This window comes from Hylobates moloch, unplaced genomic scaffold, assembly GCF_009828535.3.
Source record: "Hylobates moloch isolate HMO894 unplaced genomic scaffold, HMol_V3 SCAFFOLD_3, whole genome shotgun sequence".
Classification (NCBI taxonomy): domain Eukaryota; kingdom Metazoa; phylum Chordata; class Mammalia; order Primates; family Hylobatidae; genus Hylobates; species Hylobates moloch.
Genome location: NW_026652278.1, coordinates 176,222,605 through 176,250,578, shown reverse-complemented (window position 1 = coordinate 176,250,578; position 27,974 = coordinate 176,222,605). Strand labels below are relative to the sequence as shown.

The 27,974-nt window shown below is 43.4% G+C and overlaps 1 protein-coding gene and 1 non-coding gene across 2 annotated transcripts; both read right to left on the bottom strand.

Annotated features, from left to right (window-relative positions):
* Nucleotides 1-108: 108 nt before the first annotated feature.
* Nucleotides 109-20,279, bottom strand: LOC116480464 (uncharacterized). Its single transcript, XR_009212640.1, has 5 exons — nucleotides 20,197-20,279; nucleotides 16,747-16,916; nucleotides 16,338-16,414; nucleotides 1,590-1,687; nucleotides 109-298 (listed from the first exon to the last, which is right to left on the bottom strand). It is a non-coding gene; the product is annotated as an uncharacterized LOC116480464 (transcript).
* ZFP42 (ZFP42 zinc finger protein) lies at nucleotides 11,801-12,873 on the bottom strand. Its single transcript, XM_058435846.1, has one exon. It carries the CDS (start codon nucleotides 12,832-12,834, stop codon nucleotides 11,899-11,901), a length of 936 nt encoding a protein of 311 aa, XP_058291829.1. The 5' UTR covers nucleotides 12,835-12,873; the 3' UTR covers nucleotides 11,801-11,898.
* Nucleotides 20,280-27,974: the final 7,695 nt, after the last annotated feature.

Sequence of the window (27,974 nt, the reverse complement as noted above, 5' to 3'; positions counted from 1 at the left end):
CACAGTAAAGAATAACAATACCATGGATAATAATTCATGTTGTCCGTACTTTAGCTTAGCACTTTTTTCTCTGTTGCCTCATTTCACCTTTATAACATGTCTGGCAGGTATTATTTACATTTTAGAGATGATTAAATGTTCAGAGAAGTTACGTGATTCGTCCAACGTCACACAGTTTCTACAGGATGGAACTGGGTTTCCACTCAGTCTGCTTGATTTCAAAGTCTGTGTTCTTAACATAGAATGTGCACCCTCCTGGATGTTTGAATTTTTGCGTTATTACTTCCGATGAAAGTGACTGTAAAATAGTTAAGAAGTCTATAAAAGTTTGCATAAATGATTTCTTTAAAATAACAGCTTTATTGAGATACAATTCCCATGTCATAAAATTGGCCCTTTTAAAGTATACAACTCAGTGGTTTTTAGTGCATTCCCAGAGTTCTGCAACCACTGACACTACCTAGTATCAGCACATTCTTAACATGCCACAAAAAGTACCATGAGTGGCCGGGCGCAGTGGCTCACGCTTGTAATCCCAGCACTTTGGGAGGCCGAAGCGGGTGGATCACGAGGTCAGGAGATCGAGACCACAGTGAAACCCCGTCTCTACTAAAAATACAAAAAATTAGCCGGGCGTGGTGGCGGGCGCCTGTAGTCCCAGCTACTCGGAGAGGCTGAGGCAGGAGAATGGCGTGAACCCGGGAGGCAGAGCTTGCAGTGAGCCGAGATTGCGCCACTGCACTCCAGCCTGGGTGACAGAGCGAGACTCCGTCTCAAAAAAAAAAAAAAAAAGTACCATGAGCAGTCACTCCCTATCACCTCCACGCCCTCGCCCCGGCAACTGCTAACCTCTTTCAGTTCCTTTGGGTCTGTCTGTTGGGAACATTTCACATAAACGCTGCTTCACAATGTGGGTACTTTTGTGTCCGGCTTCTCTCACTTAGCATGTCTTCAAGGCTTATCCAGGTTATCACACATATTAGTGCTACCTTCTTATGGCTGAAATTTTCATTGCATGGACATACTACATTTTGTGTATTCATTAGTTGGCGAGCACTTGGATTTTTTCTTCTTTCTGGCTATCATGTATTATGCTGTTATGATCATTCATATATAAGTTTTTATGTGGACAGATTTTTTTCCTTTCTCTTTGGTATACACCTGGGAGTGAAACTGCTGGTTTATGTAACGATGCTTAGTATTCGAAGGAACTATTAAACTGTTTTACATTCTCACCAGCAGCGAATGAAGGCTCAAATTTCTCCACATCTGGCGAGTACTTCTCGTTTTGATTATAGGCATCCTTGAGAGTGTGGAATGGGATCTGAGTGGTTTTGATTTGTATTTCCCTAGCGATCAATAATGTTGGGTATCTTTTCACACGCTTAGTGGCCGTTTATCTATCTTCTTTGGCGAAATGTCTACTCAAGCCCTATGCCCATTTTAAATGGGTGTATTTATCTTTTGATTGTCGTGTGTCACTGACTTTAAGTATAGTGCATCTGTCACTTTTCTATGTTTACTGCTGCTTGGAAATCCTTTTAGTTTTGTCTAGTCAAGCATATATTCAAACATCTACAATCACTTACCGTGCTCTGTGCCTGTGCTGGAAACTAAGTCCAATGGCAACAGCTTCATCTTTTCCTTCTCCCAATCCATCTTTAACTCTGCACCCTAAATGAATTTTCTAAAAAGTGAATTGGATCATGTCACTTACTTGCTTATTAATCCCTTCTATGCTTCCTTTATTGACTACAAGGCAAAGTTCTAACCCTTTACAATATGTTACAAAGCCTACAAAACTGCCCCTTCCCAGGGGCAAAGTTCTCTCTCTTGTTCATTCTCTCTATTCCCATCTTGGGTAACTTAAGTTAAATAGTCTAATACTTTAATCCCGCCAGCGGAATTACAGAAAAACTTCATAAAGAATGTATTAATTTCTTATCTGCGTTCTGGGGCTGTTGAGCCATTTACATTGTTAGCGTGTTAAGTGAAATGTGAAGTCACACAATGCGTGGATATAAACTTTCATGAAGAGGTCAGTGAGACATACCAGGTAAGGTAGAATACTGAGTAAGGTGGATCCCAGCCAGAAACCTAAACCAGGTCTCAGAAAGAAATGAACCACTGGAGCCTCTTCTCTTAACTCTAGATCCTGAAACAGGTGCACCTCTCTTAAGCCTGTGACCTGAGAATCCAAGCGGTATTATTTTCTTGCCGTTAATAGGGGCCTTTACATGTTCCAACCTCATCTCACTTTTACTAAGAATAAAGAAAGAAAGAAAGAATAAATAAAGAAAGAGCTACGTGCTCAGGCTTGGGTCAGAGTGTGAAGCGCAGGGTGACCCTTTAAGGACAGCGCTTGTGGTGACAGGAATTAATGATATTCCTCCAAGAAGGTGATCCACCCAGGTGGCAGAACCGGTTCTTAAGACAGGGTCCGGCTCTGTCATCCAGGCTGGCCCGCAGTGGTGTGATCATAGCTCAATGCCGCCTCGAACTTCTGAGTTCGCACGATCCTCCTCCCGCCTTAGCCTCCTGAGTAGCTGGGACTATGCCTGGCTAATTTTTAATTTTTTTGTAGAGACAGGGTCTTGCTGTTTTGTCCAGGTTTGTCTCAAACTCCTGGCCTCAAGCAATCCTCCCATCTTGGCCTCCCAGAGAGCTGGGATTACAGGAATAAGCCACCAGGCCCAGCCTCAGAACTGGTTCCGAGAAGAAAAAGTGTTCCTCCCAAGTGGAGATTCTCCCTCCACCAATCTTTAGAGACCGAGTTTTAGTAAACTCAAGGCAGCTGCAGTTTCCTCAGATCCCCCACCAAATAGAATCAGTCTTTCATGTTCAAGGAAGAGGGAACTCACTACTTCACTGTCATATGGCTGAAAATAAATCTAGTATATAAACTTAGAAATATAAAGACTTCCTTTTGAACTTGGGCACGAACTAGATATACGACAACATCTTATCTATTTCTGTATGTATATTTGTACGTATGTATACAGTCATATGACAAAATCCATTTCTATATGTGTGTATATATATATGTACGCACGTATACACACACATATAAAGCAGGGACTATAAAATTCAAAAACAAGCTTGAAGTGCAGTTTATGTTATTTATTGCTGCATAACAAACTAACCCGAAATTAAGCGGCTTAAGGCAATCTTTTTGTACTGTGCATCATTTTGTGGGTTAGAAACTTGGAAAGGGACCAACTCCTGTGGCGTCACCTGGGGTGATCCGGGCTAGATGGCTTTTCCAGTCAGCTTCTTCACTCGCAAGCCCAGCACCTCACTGCTCCTTAGCTTCTCTCTCCACATGGTTTCTTATCCTACAGGGCCTCTGCCTGTGGCTGGCTTGGATTATGCCCAGGAAGGTGGTCTTAGGGTAGTCATGCTTCTTAAATGGCAGTTGGTTTCCAAGGCAGCAGCAAACTAGCAGTAGGTTTCCAAGACAGCAAGGCCTCTTACAAACTAAGCCTGGAATTGGCATAACCATTGCAGCACCATTTATATTATACTGTACTCTACTGATCAAAGCAGTCACAGACCAGCCCAAACTCAAGGGGAAGGAAATAGACCCCTACTCTCACTGGGAGAAGTAGCAAAGAATTTGCAGGCTTTTTTTTTTTTTTTTTGAGACAGAGTCTCGCTGTCGCCCAGGCTGGAGTGCAGGGGCGCGATCTCTGCTCACTGCAAGCTCCGCCTCCCGGGTTCACGCCATTCTCCTGCCTCAGCCTCCCGAGTAGCTGGGACTACAGGCACCTGCCACCACGCCCGGCTAATTTTTTTGTATTTTTAGTAGAGATGGGGTTTCACCGTGTTAACCATGATGGTCTCGATCTCCTGACCTCGTGATCCCCCTGCTTCGGCCTCCCAAAGTGCTGGGATTACAGGCGTGAGCCACCACCCCCACTCAGAATTTGCAGGCATCTTTAATCTGCCTAAGTGTAAGATCTATTAAGTACATACACATACTGCATAAAGCTTTCCCCTCTACAAAAATATCACTACCATGCCGAGTCCTCAACAATCTGCAAACAGATAAGAATGGGGTGCTATTATACATACTGCATACAACTTTAACTTTTTTATATTTAATGGTGAGAATAATTAAAATTCCCTCAAGTTTTATTGCTTCTTTGACTTGTATATGTGTATTTTATGACAAACATTTTAAGTTGCATGGAGCACACATATAACTAAAATCTTAGGAGCATTAAGAATAGTTTATTAAAGCCCAGGGGATCATTCTAGTCTAATACCTTTGATTTACTTAAGTCACAGAAGTTATGTTGGCTTGTTTTATGAATATAATTTTAGCCACATGGTAAAGTATAGCTTTGTAAAGGTGTTCTCACATGTCTGGTCCACTGACATCTAAGAAATTCAACTCCGGGGTTACGGAGAGAAGAAGCAAAAGACCTAATAAAAACCACATGTTAACCATTAATGTTCATTTACCAAATCTCACTTAAACTCTTGTACTCTCAAAGCTAATTTCATCCAACTGCCTTTTAATTATAGTCTCTTGCTCAGAGTTGCAAATATAATGGCTTTTTAATATGACGTGCACTGTTCTGTGTCCATGTAGGAGGTAAACATGCAATTTATTCAGTCAGAGCCAGTGCATTGGGTAATTAAAACACAAGCACACAGATTCCTGCACATACATACAGCCAGCAAAAAACGATCTGAGAAACGAGAGTATTTGTCAACAATATAACAACCTGACAAATTTGCTTTCAGATAGAATTCTGTAAATCCTGTGTCCACAAATGTATATTGTAGCTATGGTGAAATACAGAAGTCAGATATCACTGGCAGAGCTGTGCACATATCACAGGGTATAAAACAACTGATTTGAACAAGTAGGAACGTAAGTGATATCACCGTCGAATACAGTCTTGGTAATAATTCTCCGTACTGTTGAGTTCTTCATTATTCAAGATGCTGCAAGATGAGACCCTCAGTTCCCTGCCTCTTGCAGAGAAGGAAGGCAGAAAGAAATGATAATGAGATTTAAGATTATTTTCACTATTAATGAAGATGATCAAACAAAATAATTTAATAAATCTTAGTGGTGATTACTTTTGGAAAATAGGAATAGATGTGTGCATGTGTTATATGTATACGCACACACAAACACATTTTTTTCTTTTAATGAGAATATGTTACTCTATTAAAGTTGTTCACCTTTATTTCAGAGTAGTCATGTTTTATATAAAAATGAGTAACACGGCCGGGCACGGTGGCTCACGCCTGTAATCCCAGCACTTTGGGAGGCCGAGGCAGGCAGATCACGAGGTCAGGAGATCGAGACCATCCTGGCTAACACAGTAAAACCCCATCTCTACTGAAAATACAAAAAATTAGCCAGGCATGGTGGCATGTGCCTATAGTTCCAGCTACTCGGGAAGCTGAGGCAGGAGGATCGCTTGAACCTGGGAGGCAGATGTTGCAGTGAGCCAAGATTGCATCACCGCACTCCAGCCTGGTGACAGAGCGAGACTCCGTCTTCCTTATTGGCCATTTTGAGTTATATTTTTAATTTAATTTTGATAATTTTATTAAAGGTACTTTTTAAAGAATATTAAGCTCCATTTTTACACATTTATTCATTCCATAATTTACTAAGTGCCTCTTATTGCCTGTATTAGTGATACCAAGAAAGCAGTGGACTCTGCCTTAAGATTTTCAGTTTTTTAATCAGTTGTCGTTCTTTACAGCAGTTACTGTCTATCAGAAAAATAAACCAAGAAAACAATCCCGTTTAGAATGAATCCAAAAGAATAAAATACTTAAGAATAAATGGAACAGAGGAAGTGAAAGATACAAATGCCAGAAAGTGTAAACATTGCTGAAAAAACTGAAGACACAAATAAATGGAAAGATATCCTATGTTCACGGGTTGGAAGAATATTGTTAAAATGTCTGTATCACCTAAAGCAATCTACAGATTCCATGCAATTCCTATCAAAATACCAATGTCATTTTCCACAGAAATAGTGCAGTGGCGCGATCTGGGCTCGCTGCAACCTCCGCCTCCCGATTCTCCTGCCTCAGCCTCCTGAGTAGCTGGGATTACAGGCACCTGCCACCATGCCCGGCTAATGAAAAAAAACTTTCCATTTATTTTTTCTCCTTTTTTTTTCCCCTAAAAGAAGAGGTCTCACCCTATTGCCCAGGCTGGAGAGCAGTGGCAAGATCACAGCTCATTGTAACCTTGAAGTCCTGGGCTCAAGCAATCCTCCTGGCTCAGCCTCTCAAAGTACTGGGATTATAGGTGTTAGCCACCATGCCTGGACAGAAGTTGCAATTCTATAATTTGTTTAGAACCATGAAAGACCCTGAATAGACAAAATACATTTTGAGAAAGAAAAATAAAGTTAGAGGCATTACATTCCCTTATGTCAAATTATATTACAAAGTTACAGTAATCAAAATATTACAGTACTAGCATTAAAACAGACACACAGACCAGAAGAACAGAGCAGAGAGAACCGAGAAATTAACCCAAAAGCATATACAAGAATTTTCATCAAGACCAACGAAAGAGACACAAAGGGGAAAAGGCACTCTCCTCAATAAATGGTATTGGGAAAACTGGATATTCACAAGCAAAATGAAACTGGACCATTATCTTACACTATACACACAAAAACCAACTCAAAGCAAAAAATTCACAAGTGGGGCTACATCAAACTAGAAAGCTGCATGGCAAATAAGACATCCACAAAATGAAAAGGCAGCCTATGGGTTGGGAGAAAATATTTGCAAACCATGTATCTGATAGGGGTTAATATTCAAAAAATACAAGGTACCCACACAACTCAGCCCCCCACAAAAAAAAAACAACTTGATTAAAAAAATGGTCAAAGGGTCAGGCATGGTGGCTCACATCTGTAATCCCAGTACTCTGGGAGGCGGAGACAGGAGGATCGCTTGAGGTCAGGAGTTCAAGACTAGCCTGAACAACATAGCAAGACCTCGTCTCTTAGAAAAAAACAAAAAAGAAAAAAAGAGGCAAAGGACTTGAACAGACATAGCGCAAAAGACGCACACATATATGAACAGGTGTTCAACAGCACTCATCGTCAGAGAAATGCAAACCAAACCACAGTGAAACACTCCCTCACACCGGTCAGAACGGCCACTATCAAAGAGACAAGAAACAGCAAGTGTTGACAAAGATGCGGAGAAAAGTGGATTCTTGCACACTGTTGGTGGGAAAGTAAGTTAGTACAGCCATTGTGGAAAACAGGATGGAAATTTCTCAAAACACTAAAAGTACGACTATCATATGACCCAGCAAAGGGAATGAAATCACCACCGCATGAAGCTACCTGCACTTCCATCTTCATTGCAGCATCATTCACCATGGCCAAGAAATGAAACAATCCACATGTCCATCAACAGATGAATAAGGAAATCGTGGTGCACATACGTACAACGGAATATCATTCAGACTTAAAAAAGGAGATAACTGCCTTTGCTACAACACAGACAAACTTGGAAAAATAAACCAAACATGGAAAGAAAAACACTACATCATCTCACTGATATGTGGAAACTAAACAAACAAACAAAAAAGGCAAATACATAGAAACGGAGCAGAAATGGTAGTGACCAGAAATGCAGAGGTAGAGGAGGGAGAAATAGGGAGAAACAGACAAAGGGTATACGCTTGCAGGTGGGTAGCATGAGTCTAGAAACCTAATGCACAGCGTGAAGCAGCAGTTCAATGACGCGATCTCGGCTCACTGCAAGCTCCACCTCCTGGGTTCACACCATTCTCCTGCCTCAGCCTCCCGAGTAGCTGGGACTACAGGCGCCTGCCACCACGCCCGGCTAATTTTTTGTATTTTTAGTAGAGATGGGGTTTCACTGTGTTAGCCAGGATGGTCTCCATCTCCTGACCTTGTGATCCGCCCGCCTCGGCCTCCCAAAGTGCTGGGATTACAGGCGTGAGCCACCGCGCCAGGCCATGGGTTAATTTTCTTAATGACAGTAATCATTTCACTATATGCATACCAAAACAGTACACTTTTTTTTTTTGACATGGAGTCTCACACTGTCCCCCAGGCTGGAGTGCAGTGGCGCCATCTCTGCTCACTGCAACCTCAGCCTCCCAAGTTCAAGAGATTCTCCTGCCTCAGCCTCCCATGTAGCTGGGATTACAGGCGCGCGCCACCACACCAGGCTAATTTTTGTGTTTTTAGTAGAGATGGAGTTTTGCCATGTTGGCCAGGCTGGTCTTGCACTCCCGACCTCAGGTGATCCGCCCACCTTGGCCTCCCAAAGTGCTGGCATTACAGGCATGAGCCACTGCACCTGGCCCAGCACATACATCTTAAACACACATGATAAAAAATTTAAAAAACCCTATACATGTAAGATTCTGTTTGCTTTTTATGGGCCATGAAGCCAAATGCCAGCTTGAAAACAGAAAAACATTTATTCATTTATCAGGATTTGGGGTCTGTCGAATGCCAGTGTCTGGAAAGGTGAAAAGCTAGATGAACTGAGACTTTTTTTCAGTTTTCTCTGGGTATGTGTTCAGGTATCTTGTGTTCGTTCTTACTTAAAACACAAATGTGGAGAGCCTATGTACGTTTCTTCCTGAACCATAAACAAAGAATTTCAGGTGACATATCCTCATTAGCTAACCTCCTTTTCCTTTTTTTTTTTTTTTTCCATTGCACACACATGCTTTCTTCCTCTTACATTCTTAGCAGTTTTAGGGTTCCTTTTTGGAAGAAAAGTAAAAACAAGAACAGCTAGGAAGCTGGCTAAGTAGCATCCTATCCCTCAGTCAGGATCTAAGCAAGCCTTGGGATCCAGCTACATAAGCATTTTCTCAGATTGCTGTTTCTTACACATTTAAGCTTTAGAGTTGTTAACAGGGAGTTTTGGACCCTTCAGCTCTAGAAAAGAGCTGAACAGGAACAGCCATCTGAGAACAGCAAGAGGGATGGAGACTGGCTCTGGCTGTGTAAAGGCTGATCTACCTTTTAGAAACGCTTGTGGTTCAGGAAGAAGTATCTCCATCCATCCCTCTTGGTGCCCTGCGTCTCGGCTCCCCAGCTTGCAGCCTGAACCCTGCCCCTGACTTCCTCTGGTCTTGAGGACTATTTACTCCTGCCTTTTGCCTGGTCTTTAGAGGTGCTCTGTCCTAATTCATCTCTGAAGTAGAAACCCACAGAAGAGCAAATCAAACACAGTGCTACGAAAGCAAAACTAGCTGAGAATATGCTGTCATCTTGATCAAATACCAAATTCCCATCCCAAGTTCTATACTCGGGTGTTTGATGTGGAGGAAATTCCACACTTTTACAAATGGATTATGTACCCACTGTTCCTCACTCAGTACCCACTTTCCTGTGAAAATGATACTAGAAATTCTAGACCAAATTAAGAAAGTTTCCATAGTCCACAGTAGCAATGAGCTCATACTGACGTCAAAATGTTTGATTTTTTTACTTGTTTTAAAGACATATTTTAGACTTTGGCATTTTAAAAATCAAGATTAATCTTAAGTTTGATATATTTACTTAGCGTGGTATTGTTATTTCCTGAAAAGCCATTAAATTAATGGTACGCTTAGCATTACCTCCAGTGATATCTTAAATTTTAAAATCAAAGAAGCATTTCAAGTTCGATGGCAGCATATTTTTGGCCATTATGAGATGATTCCAATCAGGGATTCACTTAATCATGATAAAAATGAGTTAATCCCTACGTTAGATTTTATTTTTACCAGCTACCTTCAGACAATTTCTCCCTTTATCCGTATGTAACTACTTTCTCTGAATTTCCTTCCACAGCAAGAAAATACACCAGATCCCGTCTCATCTGTTAGTAACAAGAAACTTCTCTGACTCTGTGGCTTGCCTCCAGCTGTGACCCTTTCCGGGAAGGAGACTTGCACATTTGCTGTTGAACAAAAGTGGCATGAATTATGCAGCCCATATCCCCTTAATGAACATTTACGTTATGGGTTTATCACTATTAAAAATACTATTCAGTTAACATTCTTGAACAGACCCCTTTGTACATTAGTACAAATAACCTCAGTACCTCAGAATGTGACTTTATTTGAAGGTGGGGTCTTTACAGAGTTCGTCAAGTTAACATGAGGTCATCAGCACGGGTGATAATCCCACATGACTTGGTGTCCTTGTTCGGACACAGGCAGAGGGAAGGGATGTGGGGATACAGGGTGAATGCCATGTGAATACGAGACAGTCACTTACTTAAAGCCAAAAAGGGAGGCCTGGGCCAGTCCTTCCCTCCCAGCCTCAGAAGGAACTAACCCTGCCAACACCTGGGTTTTGGACCTCTAGCCTCTGGAACTAAGACAATACATTTCTGCTAAGTCACCTAGCTTGGGAGTACTGCTATGGCAGCTCTAAAAATGAATATAGCACACTTACAAAATTTATTTCCAAACTGGCTGTGACAGTTTATACCCTATCCAACCATATGTAAGCCTAACTTCCCGCCATACCTCACCCATACGGAACATGTCTGTTGAATTTTGCTAATTTTTAAGAACAAATAAATGGTATCTCTTTTCAATGCAGACGCTTTGATTTTTTAAAATACAGACTTGGCATATTTCTGAAGTTTCATATTCTTTAATTGTGAAATATCTAAAATGGATTCAAATGGACTAACACTATCAAATAATCACTCACATCTAACCGTGATTTCCATATAGTTTGATACAATGATAAAAAGAAAACAAAAATTACAATGAAAGAGTTGACTTTAAAGAATATTTAACTACTCATTCATTTATTGACTATCTACCGCAAATTTTTCATTCTCTAGGGCTATGACATGAAGCATGAAGCATATTTTTAATTTTTACTTTTTTTAAAAGATGGGCTCTTGCTGTTATCTAGTCTGGAGCACAGTGATGCAATCACAGCTCACTGTAGCCTCAAACTCCTGGGCTCAAACTATCCTTCTGCTTCAGCCTCCTGAGTAGCTGGGAACATAAGTGTATGCAGCCAGGCCTAGCTAAGTTTAAACATTTTGTGGGGGGCCAGGCACAGTGGCTCACACCTGTAATCCCAGCACTTTGGGAGGCCAAGGTGGGGGGATCACTGGAGGTCAGGAGTTTGAGACCAGCCTGGCCAACATGGTGAAACCCCATCTCTCCTAAAAATACAAAAATTAGCTGGGCATGGTGGCACACGCCTGTAGTCCCAGCTACTTGGGAGGCTGAGGTTGGAGAATCACTTGAACCCAGGAGGTGGAGGTTGCAGTGAGCCAAGATCACGACACTACACTCCAGCCTGGGTGACAGAGCGAGACGCCTACCAACAAAAATAAAAATAAAAAATACAAATAAAAATTTTTTTTGTAGAGCCAGGATCTCACTATGTTGCCCAGGCCGGTCTGGAACTCCTGGCCTCAAGCTATTCTCCTGCTTTGGCCTCCCAACAAAGTGTTAGGATTACAAGCGTCAGTCACTATGCCTGGCTGAAGTATAAATTTAAAAGGCAGAAGCTAAGAAATGGAAACTACACAATTAAAAATCAAAGTTATTTTCATATTTATAGTACATGAAAATAAGTCTTATATCCAATAATCCAACAGATAATATGTTAAAGGTTATGCTTTTGAAGTCAATTTATCACTGACCTTCCTGTTGGAAGCACACTTTTAAGAATACACAAAGTTCTAAATAAAACAAAAAAGAAAAAAAACCACAATGTTCTTCAAACGGTATCACAAAGTATAGGAGCATCTTAGTGACACCAAATTATAACTGCTTTTGGGGTTGCAATATTGATTTAAAAATTCCTTTCTAGAAACAATAATCGATGAGGCATGTTTGTCACTGATCACTCTTCTGTTAGTATGCTTTATCCTGCGGGAGGGCTACTTTCCATCTTGTTCATTCTTGTTCGTATTTCCATGCGTTAGGATGTGGGCTTTCAGGTTGTTTGACTGAATAAACCTCCTGTTACAGCCTTGAAAGGGACACACAAAACGTTTCTCGCCCGTGTGGATGCGTACATGTGTACGCAGATTAAAGTCCAGAGAGAAGCGCTTTCCGCACCCTTCAAAAGTGCACTGAAACGGCTTCTCTCCAGTGTGAACCAGGAAATGTCTTTTTAGTTTTGAGCTCTCAACGAACGCTTTTCCACATTCCGCACAGACGTGGTCTCGGGGACCATGAATGAGGAGATGCTTTCTCAGGGCAGCTCTGTTCCTCAGCCTCTTAGTGCATCCACTCTGAGGACAAGCGATTGCACTCAGACTGTCATATTCTTTATTTATGGGGGGCTTCTTTCTAGCAAATTCTGCGAGCTGTTTAGGATCTGATAAGTCAATGCCAGGTATTCCTCCAGGCGGAAGCTTCTTGCCTGTCATGTACTCAGAATACTCAAGCGAACTCTCTCCAACTATCTTTTGAGGCAGCTCTTTCTCTGCCCCTTTTTTCATGTATTCCAAAGGACATTCAAGAAGGGAGCTTGCTTCGAGCACCTTTTGAGAAAGCTCTTGTGCTGATCCTTTCTTTAGGTATTCCAAGGACTCAAAAAGTGAGTCCTCTTCCAGGATGGGCTGAGAAAACTCACCTCTTATGATGCATTCTATGTAACAGTCCGAGAAATCGTCCTCTCCGAAGGCCTCAGGGCCGGGCTCAGAGCACACGCAGCCATCACATAAGGCCCACACCGCGCTGCCAGGTTCTAGTTCCGCCTGCAGGTCCTGGCTTGCCTTGCCTTGCCCGGGCTTAGCCCCACTGGGGGCTCTTCCACCCAGGCCTTTCTGGCGTCTCGTCTTTGCCCGTTTCTTCAGTTGCTGGTTCATGTTTTCCTGCCTGTGCCCTTCTTGAAGATTTACACCAGGATAGATCAACCACCTCCAGGCAGTAGTGATCTGAGTTGTCTTCAGCAAACACCTGCTTTATGATAATAACCTTTAGTTAAAATAGATGCCAGTATTACAGCCACTGTCAAAAAATGACCTAGGACACATTTTCCAATAATACATTTCCGTCTTCTCTGATAAACTAACCAGAAGACCGAGAATGAGCTCTGTGTAAGACACGACTCATGCGCAGAGCTTATCTGGGTGTCCCCACAAGTTATCGGAACCTTCTATATCTCATTGCTCACCTGACATGTATTGGGTGGGACAGTGTGCTAGCTCTATTTTAGGCTACGCAGTTTGTGACACATCAGTAAACAGGCATACAAACATCTCTGCCTCCATGGAGTAGGCATACCCATGAGCATAGAAAATAAGCAATGTATGCCGCGTGTTAGAAGGTGACTACGTGTGAAAGAGTAAGCAAAGGGGCTGGTAGGAGACAGAAGCCTGCAATATTAAACAGGGCGCTCGGGCAAACCTTCACTAGGGTGGGAAGTGGCAGTTGGTTAAAAGCCTTTGGCGGGTGAGGGAGCAAAATATTGTCTTTTCTTTTTCTTCTTTTTTTTTTTGGGGAGACGGAGTCTCACTCTGTAGCCCAGGCTGGAGTGCAGTGGCGTGATCTCAGCTCATTGCAACCTCCACCTCCCGAGTTCAAGCAATTCTCCTGCCTCAGCCTCCTGAGTAGCTAGGATTACAGGCACATGCCACCACGCCTGGCTACTTTTTCTATTTTTAGTAGAGACGGGGTTTCACCATGTTGGTCAGGCTGGTCTCTAACTCCTGACTTCGTGATCCACCCGCCTCAGCCTCCCAAAGTGTTGGGATTACAGGCGTGAGCCACGGCGCCTGGCCCTATTCTTGTTTTCTTATGTAATACTGTTATGAAATTCAAATTAAATAATGCATGCAAAGTGCTTAGCACAGATTATGGTGCACAGCAAATGCTGACCGCTATGTGAGCTAGTGTTATTTTATTACCTTTTTATTAATTCTACAAGTATATGTTGCATCCTGCTACACGCCAGGTTCTTTCTAGACCAGGGTGGTAAACTTTTTCTGCAAAGGGCCAGATTTTAGCTTCGTTGGTCCTGTGGTGTCTGTTGAAACTATTCAACTTTGCCATTGTAGCACAGCACAGAAGCAGTCACATAACACATAAAGCAATGAGGTTGGCTGTGTTCCCATAAAACAGGGAGATTGGCCCATGGGCCATCGTGTGCCCACTCATTGTTCTAGAAGACGGGGATCCAGAGAATAAGACACATGAAATTAATGGTGCTCCCACCTTTTAGGAATCCATGTCAAAATAAAGGCACAGGGTAGCTTGGCCCTGACGACTTTCCTATTATTTCCTTAAAAATCTAACAGCAATGACATTATAAAAGTTATAGCATGAATATGTTATTGCTTTTACTATAAAAGTCTCTTGCTTAATGTTACAGTTGTGTGCCTGAGAAAAGTTCTCCCTATTTATTGTCCTGATGTCTTTCTGTAGGAAGAAATTATATGCTTTTAAAAAAGAGGCAAAGGTAAAAGTTGTCGGATGAAAATTAATAGCTTGAAAATACTTTAAAATAACCACATTAAAAAAAAAAACACCTCAACAGAAGCATGTCATTTACTTTTGGTAAAAATCAAGTACATATAATAAAAACAAAATGTGTTCCAACTGTAAGGGAAGAGTTTAAGATTTTTTTCTTTTTTTTTTTTTCTTTCTTTCTTTTTTTTTTTTTTTTTGAGACGGAGTCTCACCCTATCGCCCAGGCTGGAATGCAGTGGCGCAATCTCGGCTCACTGCAAGCTCCGCCTCCCGGGTTCAAGCGATTCTCCTGCCCCAACCTCCCAAGTAGCTGGGATTACAGGCGCCCGCCACTATGCCCAGCTAATTTGTGTATTTTTAGTAGAGACGTGGTTTCACTATGTTGGTCAGGCTTGTCTCGAACTCTTGACCTCGTGATCCGCCCACCTTGGGCTCCCAACGTGTTGGGATTACAGGCGTAGGCCACCGCGCCCAGCCAAGATTTCTTAAGACATATTAAAAAATATGTAATACATATATGTTAAATGCTACTGTTATTATTTTTTGTGTCATTTTATTTTATTTTATTTTATTTTGAGATGGAGTTTCGCTCTTGTTGCCCAGGCTGGAGTACAATGGCGCGATCTCAGCTCACTGCAACCTCCGCCTCCAGGATTCAAGTGATTCTCCTGCCTCAGACCCCAAGTAGCCGGGATTACAGACAGGCGCCCCGCCCCCCCCACCACACCCAGCTAATTTGTGTATTTAGTAGATAATGGGATTTCATCATGTTGGCCAGGCTGGTCTCGAACTCCTGACCTCAGGTGATCCGCTCTCCTCAGCTTCCCAAAGTGCTGGGATTACAGGTGTGAGCCACTGCGCCAGGCCTGTGTCCTTTAAAAAGGTGAAATTAGGGCTGGGTGCAGGGCTCACACCTGTAATGCCAGCACTTTGGGAGCACAAGGCTGGCAGATCACCTGAGGTCAGGAGCTTAAGACCAGCCTGGCCAATATGGCGAAACCCTGTCTACTAAAAATACAATAAATTAACTGGCTGTGGTGGCGCGCACCTGTAATCCCAGCTACTGGCAGGAGATCACTTAAGCCTGGGAGGCAGAGGCAGTGAGCCAAGACTGTGCCACGGCACTCCAACCTAGACAACAGAGCGATTCTCTTGGGAAAAAAAAAAAAAAAAAAAGAAAAAGAAAAAAATATAAAATAAAAATATAGAGGTGACATTAACCAGGGAGATCCCAAAATATTTATGAAGCACAATATTAGCACCTTTGGAGGGTAATTACTAGGATCAAACACAGAGCTGCTCTCCCCAATTAGTCCATTTAAAAAACAGCTTGTGCATCCCAAATCTGAAAATCCAAGACCTGAAATGCTCAAAGTATGAAACCTTTTTGAGTGCCATCGTGACACTTAAAGGAAATTCTCATTGGACCATTTTGGATTTTGAATTTTCGGACTTGGGATGCTCATGTTGGGTATTTTGCAAATACTCAAACATTCAAAAAAATCTGATGTCCATAATACTTCTGGTCCCAAGCACTTTGGATAAAAAATACTCAACCTGTAACTGCAATTTAATTGACTACCGCTTTTCTCCCCAAGCTCACCTCCTGCCATCTATAGCTCTTGTATTTTACTATTTAGCCATAATAAACTTTCCCCGACAAAGCGTCAGATCAGTCCACTACAAATGTTCTTCTTCCTCACTGAAATACCGCCCATCCCCCAACACACACACACAGAGGCTTGCTTCCCATCCATACTTCAAATGCGCAAACATCACTTCCTCAGGCAGGCTTCCCTGGATTCTTCGGCTCAGTTGAGCCCCAAAGCTAAACGTTCCCCTCGCTCCGTATTTCACACTGATCAGAGCTCTGGTGTCCCTTGCTTCAAGTCTGTCTTACCTGCTGGACTGTGAGCACTACTAGAGTGAAGGCCTCTTCTGTTCTGTTCACACAGGCTCCAGCCTCAGTACATTTGTCTAGTGAGATGAAATCATGAGTATGCATTAGTCATTGTGCTGTTGATCTCTGATGTAACAACCCTATATAATTACTAGGAATTTATTTGAGAGTTTAGACAACTTAATGTAGAAGTTTCAAAAAAGCTGGCTATTAATGATGCAGGGTGTTACATAGAAAGGAATTTCCTAAGGCCAGGCATGGTGGCTCATGCTTGTAATCCCAGCACTTTGGGAGGCTGAGGTGGGTGGATCCCTCGAGCCCAGGAGTTGGCGACCAGCCTTGGCAAAATGGTGAAACCCCATCTCTACAAAAAAGAAAAAATGAGTCTAAACAGACTGACTACACCTACACTTCAGCTCAGCGATGGTTAGGTCTGAATTCCCAAGGGAGGCGGTGGGTGGGGTGGGTTTGCCAAGTGCACTGGTGGTCCCAGCTATTCAGGAGGCTGAGGTGGGAGGATCGCTGGAGCCTGGGAGGCAGGGGTTGCAGTGAGCTGAGATCACACCATTGCACTCCAACCTGGGTGACAGAAAAAAAAAAAAAAAGAAAGAAAGAAAGGCATCTCCTGAGAGAGGTGTTTTCTTTACGAATTTACCAAGGTTCAAGTATGGTCCATATCTTTCTAAGCTAAATTCTTATTTGTCAGATCTCTGAGCATTATGCTGTTTCTCATAGCGGTATACAAGCTTGTGAGGATGACATATAACATTGAAATGGTAATTTATTAATTTACTAAAAGAAAACTATTTATATGGCAAGCCAATTTCTGTTAGCAGAAATAACTAGTCATGCATCACTGAAAGACAGGAATATGTTCTGAGAAATGTATCTTTAGGTTGCTGTGCCATCCTGTGAACATCACAGAGTGTAGCTACGCAGACCTGAATGGCATAGCCTGCAATACACCCAGGTTCCACGGTAGGGCCCATTGCTCCTAGGCTGTACATCTGCACAGCATGTTACAGTTCTGAGTACTGTAGGCAACTGTAACACAACAGTAAGTATTTGCATATAAACATATCCAAACAGAATACTGTACAAAAGATAAAAAATGGTACACCTGTGTAGGCACATTCCCATAACGGAGCTCACAGTACTGGTGGTGGCTCTGGATGATTCAGTGAGTGAGTGTTGACTGAATGAAGGCCTGGGACACCACTGTACACAGCTGTAGGCTTTATAAGCACTATACACGTAGGCAAATTTTAAAACTTACTTAAAAATTTGTCTTTCTTGAATAATAAATTAACCTTAGCTTACTGTAACTTTTAAAATTTATTTATTTACTTTTTTTTTTGAGACAGTTTCGCTCTTGTTGCCCAGGCTGGAGTGCAACAGCGTGATCTCGGCTCACAGCAACCTCTGCCTCCCAGGTTCAGCCGATTCTCCCGCCTCAGCCTCCTGAGTATAGCTGGGATTACAGGCATGTGTCACTATGCCCAGCTAATTTTGTATTTTTAGTAGAGGTGGGGTTTCACCATGTTGGTCAGGCTGGTCTTGTACTCCCGACCTCAGGTGATCCGCCTGCCTCAGCCTCCCAAAATGCTGGGATTACAGGCGTGAGCCACCGCGCCCAGACTCTTTTTAACTTTATAAACTTTAAAATGTGCAAACTTCCTGACTCTTTTGTAATAACACTTAGCTTAAAACACATTTTTTCAGCTGTACAAAAATATTTTTTCTTTATATTCTTATTCTATAAGATTTTGTCTGTTTAAATACTTTTATGTTAAAAACCAAGAGACAAACGCACACATGAGCCTAGGCCTACACAAATTCAGGATCATGAAGATGTCACTAGGCCACAGGGATTTTTCAGCTCTTTTATGATCTTATGGGACCACCATAGGTACATGGGGTTGCTCAGGCTGAAACGTCCTTATATGGAACTTCACTATATGGAAAACATACTGGTAAAAGCAGATGTGGACGAAACCTTCATATTAAATGAACACTTAATTTTATATTTCGCCAACTGGGGCACAGGTAATTCCAGGGGCGCATCCTTTACTTACTTATTCAATCATTTGACAAACATTTAGTATTTGTTCTAGGTGCTGAACTTAGGGAAAAAGATGCAAAGTTCCTCGTTAACCCAAAGTTTGGTGTGGGACGGACAGTAAAGGGCAAATAAACAAAAAATGTCAGATTGAGAAAAATGCTATTAAAAAAAGTAGAGGGGGGGCGGTGCCAGGCGCGGTGGCTCACGCTTGTAATCCCAGCACTTTGGGAGGCCGAGGCGGGCGGATCACGAGGTCAGGAGATCGAGACCATCCTGGCCAACATGGTGAAACCCCGTCTCTACTAAAAATAAAAAAAACTAGCCGGGCGTGGTAGCGGGCGCCTGTGGTCCCAGCTACTCGGGAGGCTGAGGCAGGAGAATCGCTTGAACCCGGGAGGCGGAGGTTGCAGTGAGCCGAGATGGCGCCACTGCACTCCAGCCTGGGGGACAAGGACAAAACTCTGTCTCAAAAAAAAAAAAAAAAAAGAGTATGAATGAGAGGGGAAGTAACCGAGGACGCCACCTTGATCATGAATGTCTGGAAAAGGTCCCCAAAGAGGGGGTCATCGGAGCCAGATGTGGGCAGGAGGAAAAGTGCCCGGCGGTGGGAAGAGACGAGCGAAGGCTGCTGGCTCCAGGCTGCCGGCGGCTCCCCGGGGGCTGCGGGGGGAGGAGGCCATGCTCAATGCTCCCTACAGCTATGGCGGGCAGGAATGTGGGGGCTGACTGTGCGCCCCGGGACCATTTGCATTTCATTCCAGGACCCAAGGAAACCATTATAGGGCTTCCAACAAGCACACAGCAAGCTTTTTTTAGGTTGAAAGATGGGCCGGACAGCTGCATGGAGAATGGATTTGGTGAGAACAGAAAAACCTATTAGATTTGGGAATCCCGGGAAGGGCTGCTAGTGGTTTGGATCAGACGGTGGCAGAGGAGATGAAACGCAGGCAGAGCGGGAAAACTGGAGAAAGAACCACCCCCTCGCCCTCCAGCTCGCTGGTGGATTGGATGAAGGGCGGAAGGGAGACAGGAATCAAGAATGCGTCTTGCCGGGCGCGGTGGCTCACGCCTGTAATCTCAGCACTTTGGGAGGCTGAGGTGGGCAGATCAACTGAGGTCAGGAGTTCGAGACCAGCCTGACCAACACTACTAAAATACAAAAATTAGCCGGGCGCAGTGGCGGGCGCCTGTGATCTAGCTACTTGGGAGGCCGAGGCAGGAGAATCGCTTGAACCCGGGAGGCGGAGGTTGCAGTGAGCCAAGATCGCGCCATTGCACTCCAGCCTGGCAACAGAGCGAGGCTGCCTCAAGAAAAAAGAAAAGAAAAGAAAGAGTCTCTAAGGTTTTTTGCCAGAGTAATTTGAGTGGAGGGTATTGCCATCCCCAGAGGTAAGTGGAGAGGAAAATAAAGGGAAGAGACCGGTGTCTTGATCACAATGTAAGCATGTTAATATAAAAAAGACCTAGCCAGATATTGTAAGGAAACATATTTACATGAAGTTTTTAAACAAAATAAAAAATGCAATTTAGGAAATCACCGCCAGACACTTGCTTTCTTGAGAGTGTATTACTTCCCCCATCTTCCCGTTTTCAACATTTGAGGCCAGTGGCCAGCCACGGGTCACCGCAGGGCGAAGGCTACAAGTCTCCCGGCGAGGCCGGCTCCGGCCTGGTCCCAGGATGAGAACACGCTTCCCCTCCCTGACTATCTAACCCTCTTGACCGACACATTCGAAGTAGTGAGCAACACATCCCCCCTCTCCCCATTGGAAAACAGTTCCATGAAACAAGACTCACCCCTGCTACCGCGAAGCACTCTGCTATTTTCAATGCCACCTCCTCCCAAACGTAAAACAAAGGAGAAAGTGCAGTGGAAACGTGGACTGCCCTGCGCCCCCTCCCAAGGCCCACCCTCCGGACTGACGCGGTCTCATCAGGCTACACCCACCCTTCAGCTCCGCCAGGCTTAGGGAGGGCGTGGCCTGCCCCGCCCTGGGGCCCCGCCCTGGAGCCACCTGGCCCGCGCGTTCACCTTCTGCCGGGAGCCGCCTGGCACCTGGGCGGTGCGCTAAGCCTCAGCCCGGGGCCCCCAGGCAGCCGGCCCGCACGGAAACCCTCAGCCCGGGGCCCCCTGGCCCCCGCGTTCACCCCTCAGCCTGGCCGCCGGGCACTGCGCATCCGCCACGTGGCAGCGCCTCCCGAGCCCAGACGCCCGGCGTTAGCACGTGGTGAGCACTCAATAAATGTCTGTTGAACAAATACGCGTGGGTGTAATCACATTTACCCTTTTAGGCCGGACGCGGTGGCTCACGCCTGTCATCCCAGCACTTTGGGAGGCCGAGACGGTGGGATCACCTGAGGTCAGGAGTTCAAGACCAGCCTGTCCAACATGGCGAAACCCCGTCTCTACCGAAAAATACAAAAATTAGCCAGGTGTGGTGGTGCGCGCCTGTAATCCCAGCTACTCAGGAGGCTGAGGCAGGAGAATCGCTTGAACCCGGGAGGCGGAGGTTGCAGTGAGCCGAGATCGCGCCACTACGCTCCAGCCTGGGTGACAGAGCGAGACTCCGTCTCAATAAAGAACGAAACAAAACATTTACGCTTTTGCAGGTCGAGGAAAAAAATCAAGCGGAGGAGGCAGTTTTTACCCCCCGGAAACAGAGGTTGACTCGAACGCGAACCCCCATACCTTTCCCACCCCGCCCTACCCCCAGTCGCAGATAAAGTATCACTGCGTGTTTGTTTTCTTTTTTCTTTTTCTGGCCATTAATGTGACTGTATTGCTAAAGGCAACACAACTCACTTCGAAAGCAGTGGTCAGTCAACGCTCACCATTGGCTACAGTCTAGTGAAATGTAATAGTTCGTGTAATACCCCCATACCGTTAGAACGAAACCCAGATCGATATTTAAAAACCTCCTAAATGTTGACTTGAAGCTTTTCTGCATATATATCTCGGAGCAGTTCTCCATTTTTTTTTTTTTAAAGTCTGTTTCTGAATAAGCTTCGATTTTGAGGTTGGCCAGTAAAATATAATTTTCTTTCCTTCCTTCCTTCCTCCCTCCCTCCCTCCCTTCTTTCCTTTTCTTTCTCTTTTTTTTTCCTCTTTTTTGAGACGGAGTCTTTCTCTGCCCCTCAGGGCGGAGTGCAATGGCACCGTCTCAGCTCACTGCAACCTCCGCTTATTGGGTTCAAGTGATTCTCCTGCCTCGGCCTCCCGAGTAGCACCACCACGCCCGGCTAATTTTGTATTTTTAGTAGAGACAGGGTTTCTCCATGTTGGCAGGCTGGTCCGGCCGCAGGTGATCTCCTGTCTCAGCCTCCCAAAGTGTTGGGATTACAGGCGTGAGCCACTGCGCTTGGCCAATAAAATATAATTTTCAGTGAAGGAAATATTTATTATTCCCTGATCTCCTCCAGTAGGCATAGCAGGGCCCCTCCATTTGAAATCCGATTTCAATAAAGCTTCCTTAGTTCCTTACCTTAGAATATATTATTTGCAGACGAGGGTCAGAAAGCCCATTTACCAGTCAGAACGACTTCCCTCAACTTCCCTCCTTCTGTCTCTATGGCGCCTCGCTGTGGTCTCTTTAGAAACTACAGGGGCATTCCACCAGCCTTTTTTTTTTTCCCTTGGGGATAAAAATGTTAACATTTGGGTTTCAATAAGAAATACTTCAATGAACCGAAGAATCTTGAACAGAAACTTCTTTCTAAGCCTTTAAGTGGCAATGTCATTGAAAGCCCCTTTCCTCACTAGATGGAAACACACACACATAGTTCAAGCAGAGGATCCTTTCTTTGGGTTGTCAGAAACCACCCTTTATCACTCCCTTAACCATTCACACAGTGCATCCCATAAACTAGATTGATTTATAATCGCCTCCCCTACCACTGATTCCATTTGATCGCTTGGGTGTGGCTCTGTTTGGGCATTAGAGACAGCATGTTGAGAAAATCTGTTTTTACATTTCACACTCCACCTCTTCCATAGATTATTTTTGCTCCCATTATCATTTAGCTTTCCTTTCCATGGGTCTGAAGAAGTAAACCAAAACGAATGAACTCATCTGTTGTGATATAAACTCAGCTCAAAGGAAATTTAATTTCTCCTAAATGAGCTCGAGAACCAATTAAACCGTGAAACAGAAGTGGGCTGTCTTTTGAAATTGACCACAAAGAGGGTGTGCATAGAAAATGTTGTCCATTGCTGGGATTTTAGTCATAGTGATTCTTCTGCCAATAACATCACGTCACTTAAAAAACTTGTATTTCGACCATTTTATCTGTGTTACAAATCAATATTTTCCTTAAAACCCTTAAAATGCAAAAACTATAACTATGCATTAATTCACTCTATACAGATTTGAGTTTCTCCCCTAGAGAGGAGGAGGTTCTAGGCCCTGGTGGATAAGTATTCCTGGCTTCCTGGGGTTTGAATGCAGAATGGCCAGTTCAGAACAACACGGTAAGAACTAGATTAAGATGAATAACTCACTTGTCTGCAGCAAATTTGAGGGGTGCCAAAACAAAAAACAAAAAACAAAACACCCTCAGTAATCAGTATTAGTAACATTTTAACCTGGCATGTAAAAGAATCCAAATTAATGCAAAAATTTACAGAGAACAAAATATCCACACGTAAATAAAGACAGAGTCAGAGGGTACCAGCCAAATAATCATGCTTGTCAATGTCACAATGCAGCTATTATTAGCACAATGAAGGAGAGGTGTGTGGTGCTGTGGCAGCCACATAGGACAGCCGGGAAGTTAGGGAAGGTTTCCCTGATCTGCGGGAATCAGCGGGGAGGGCAGAGCCTCCCTGACAGGAGAGGGAATAGTTATGGAAGAACCTGAGAGATGAGTGGAGGCGAGTGTGGAGATGCCATGCAGGCCCAGACTCTGGGACCCCGTAGGCCGTGGGAAGAACTTCCATCTTCAGTCCAGGAGTCCTGGGAACGGAATATCTATGTCTATAAATGCTCATTAACCTTAAACTTGTAAAACATTATTTCATTATTAGAGCTTCAGCTTATTTCTATTTGATTTAGGTAATATTAATTGAATTCATGCACAGTCTCATTTTATCTTGAAATCAAATTTCTAAAATGGTTATTATTACTATTATTATAATTTCATTTGCATTTTAAAATAACACCGAGGCACAAAGAAAGTTTGTACAGGAATAAGTTTCTAAACTCAGATTAGAACCCAAGTGTTGGCTGGGCGTGTTGGCTCATGCCTGTAATCCTAGCACTTTGGGAGGCTGAGGCCAGCACATTGCCTAAGCTTAGGAGTTGGAGACCAGCCTGGGCAACACGGTGAAATCCCGTCTCTACTAAAATACAAAAAAAAAAAAAAAAGTCAGGCGTGGTGGTGGGCGTCTGTAGTCCCAGCTACTTGGGAGGCTGAGGCAGGAGAATTGCTTGAACCCAGGAGGCAAGGGTTGCAGTGAGCCAAAGTCGTGCCGCTGCACTCCAGCCTGGGCGACAGGGCGAGACTCTGTCTCCAAAGACAAACAAAAAAAATGAAACAAAAACAACAACAAAAGAACCCATCTTGCTCCTTTGAGATGCGTCACTGTGGTCTAATATCGTGTTTTACATTAAGGTATTTTGCAAACTCTGTAGTTGTATTTTTCATTTAAGAAATCTCTCCACGTTATTATTGGCTATGACTTGGAATGCCTTTTTACATACTTGTTTGATCTTGATAGCACCTTAGGGATTGTTATTATCCATTCTATGGATGAGGAAATGTGAAGTCAGTAGCGACAAATGCCTTATTCAAAGCCCTATAGGTATTAGTTTACAGAGCAGAGTTTAGAACTCAAAGCTTGCTATCGTGGTACAAAATGTAAAGGTAAAGTTAATTTGCCAAGTTCAGTCAGTTGTTTAAAGAGCTTGTTTTTTTTTTTTTGTTGTTGTTGTTTTTTGTTTTTTTGTTTTTTTGGACGGACTCTGGCTCTGTCACCTAGGCTGGAGTACAATGGCGCAATCTCGGCTCACTGCAACCTCCGCCTCCCTGCCTCCTGGATTCAAGCGATCAAGGGATTCTCCTGCCTCAGCCTCCTGAGTAGCTGGCACTACAGGTGCCCGCAACCACGCCCGGCTAATATTTTGTATTTTTAGTAGAGACGGGGTTTCACCGTGTTAGCCAGGATGGTCTTGATCTCCTGACCCTGTGATCCACTTGCCTCGGCCTTCCAAAGTGCTGGGATTACAGGCGTGAGCCACCATACCTGGCCTAAAGAGCTTGTTACACATATTTTTAGAGTTTCTGTGAAAAAAAGAATAACCCACCAGTCAGTAATGTATGTTTCTACTTGGAATTTGATACCTTAGTAGAGTATGATTTTTAAAAGGCATATTTAACTCTGCTTTTCAAAAAACAATCTAAGTAGAATCTAAAATCTAAATGGAAGCTTTTTGGTACTTCACACTGAGAAGAATGAGACTTGTCATCATACTGTTGTATATTTTCAAAAATTTTTGTGCTCTTTAGATGAAAGCTATAACCATATAAATATTGTCTTATTTGATTACCTGTGAGAATTTAGCAGTGGGTCTAAGTATAGGGCCTAAAGGCTATTTTTTAGACCCCAGATTCTCCTCAGACTTTGACAGTGATTTGTTAATGCTATGTTTGGCAGTTTCATAAGATTTTTCCTTTTTTTTTTTTTCTTAAGACGGAGTTTCGCTCTTGTTGCCCAGGATGGAGTACAATGGTGCCATCTCGGCTCGCTGCAACCTCTGCCTCCCAGGTTCAAGTGATTCTCCTGCCTCAGCCTCCCGAGTAAGCTGGGATTACAAGTGCGGTGCTACCATGCCCGGCTAATTTTGTATTTTTAGTAGAGACGGGGTTTCTCCATGTTGGTCAGGCTGGTCTCGAACTCCTGACCTCAGGTGATCCGCCCATCTCGGCCTCCCAAAGTGCTGGGATGACAGGTGTGAGCCACTGCGCCTGGCCAGATTTCTTCTTCTTTTTAAGAATGGACTGTTGCTATGGTTTACATGTTTGTGTCCCTCCAAAAGTCATGCATTGAAACCGGCCCCGATGGGATGGTATCAAGAGGTGTGGCCTTTGGTAAGCAGTTAAGTGATGAGGGCTCTGCCCTGGTGAATGGAATTGGTGTCCTTATAAAGGAGGCGTGGGGGAGCCCTTTCCCCTCCATCTTATGAGGACACACAGAAGGCACCATCTGTGAGGAGTGGGCCCTCGGCAGACACCAGATCTGCTGGCACCTTCGTCTTGGACTTCTCGGCCTCCAGAATTATGAGCCGTACGTTTCTGCTGTTTAAAAATTACTTGGCCAGGGCAGCGGCTCAGCACTTTGGGAGGCCCAGGCAGGTGGATCACCCGAGGTCAGGAGATCGAGACCAGCCTGGCCAACATGGTGAAACCTTGTCTGTACTAAAAATACAAAAAATTAGCCGGGAGTGGTGGCAGGTGCCTGTATTCCCAGCTACTCAGGATGCTGAGGCAGGAGAATCGCTTGAACCCGGGACGAGGAGGTCGCAGTGAGCCGAGATTGTGCTATCGCACTCCAGCGTGGGCGACAAGATGGAAACTTCATCTCAAAAGAAAAAAAAATAAATATGAATTACTCAAATTAAAGAATTTTTGTACAGCAGGCTGAACAGACTAAGACAACTATTCCCATAACCTCCCTTTCCCAAACACCCCTTGTCTTTCTGCTAACACACCTGCTAAAATTGGGCTCATCTGGAGTAAATTTTCTGAGCTTGCTCCGTCTTGTTTTAGACCATCGCTCAAATTTTCTCTCAGGATCTTTTGAGTCAATCTCAGATGGTGTGGTCTTTTTCTAACTTCTTATTTTGACATACTTTTGGATTTATAGAGGAGTTGCAAAGATAGTACATTGAGTTTCCATATATACTTCACCCAGCTTCCACTAATGTTAACATCCTACACAACCAGTGTACATTTGTCAAAATATAGAATCAACAATGGTGCAATCCTGTCAACCAAGCTCCAGACTTTATTTGGTCTTCATCATGCTTTTCCACTAATGTACTTTTTATTTTTTCTAGGATTTGATCGAGGATGCCATTTTGCATTTAGGACACGGTTAATGCACAGATATGAGCTCCACAATCTCATTCCAGTTCTAGCCTAGAAAGTATAATTTATGCCTTGGGATATGCTCGCTAATATCACTCTTTGTATAAAATTTACCACCCCCCCATTCCAAGTTTATACGTTTTACAAGACTCAAATCAATAATCACCACTTGTAAGAAAGCCTTTCTTTTGGAAACTTCAATGTTACTGCTTTCTACATGGAATTACTTGGCTTTTAGGGATGTATTTTATATCATATCATCAGCCTTTAGATGTCTTTTGTATCCATAATGTGGATTTTAAACCAATACTTTAAAATGCACGTCTGTCCAGGAAAATATCACTGAGGCACATTGGATCCTCCAGGTTTTAGAAGGTCTACATAGTCCAAATAGGGAAACTGTAGAACTGGTTATTGTTTTATATTCTGTCTGAAATGGTGAGAACAAATGATATCAGCCTGTAAATAATACAGGTGCCACCTTATTTGGGCAAAGAAAAAAGTATAAAATAAGCAGTTGTGGGACACACAGTTATGTATAGTTTTTTTTTTTTAATTTTAGGATTTAAATCTATGATTTTCATTATTAGTTGGAACCAATTAGTGGGTAGTGACCAGCGTTTTGTAATGGTCAGAAAGGTTTGAAAAATGTGTTTATGTGTGTAATTAGAAATGGACCAATATGAGTAAATATGTGAGCATCAGGGACTCAATATTTGATTTGGAACTTAAATATTTTACCTTTTTTTTTTTTTTTTTAGCTAAAAGAATCCACCAAATGTGCCTTAGAACAGGTTGATTTAGGTGATGTAGTCGATATGAAAAAACTAGTGCAGCCCCTCAGCTCTTCGGGCATCATGCCGTGCTGTCCCATCCCCAGGAGAGTGATGCAGTGAAGCAGTAATGAACTATGTCAGAATTTCCTCCAGCTACATCCATCTTTCCAACTGGCAACAGGGTTTCTGCATTTGTTTTTCTTCTGTCTGAAATTCTATGCCCCAGATTATTCCAAGCATTCTGATCTCAGCTTAAGTGTGACATCAGGACCAATGTGCCTGAGTTGACTCAGTCAATCTCTATCATATCCCCTTGGCTTATTTTCTTCGTGACCCTTTTCACTATAAATGGTATTAGTAGCCCCAGTGTTGGGGATGAGTGTAGGTAGAAGAGAGGGCAGCCCAGGATCAAACTCGAATTACCCAATTGACAAGTGCAGTCTGTGAACAGCAAAGGACAAGGGAGGAGGTGAGTGAGTAGCGAGCAGTGAATCAGAATGCAAGAGAGGGGCAAACAGGCCTGGAGGACTGTGCCTATCATGAACTAACAGGCAGGGACCTTGGTTTCAGCGGATTTTCTGCAGGGTACTGATAAAGCTTCACCACTGCTGAGAGTTCTTTCTCTAATGAATGCAACCAAGGAGTAGGTATCCAACGGGGTTCTGGGTGTCCCTTTATTCTTTCCTTAAGAAAGAGTCAAGAAAAAAAAAAAAA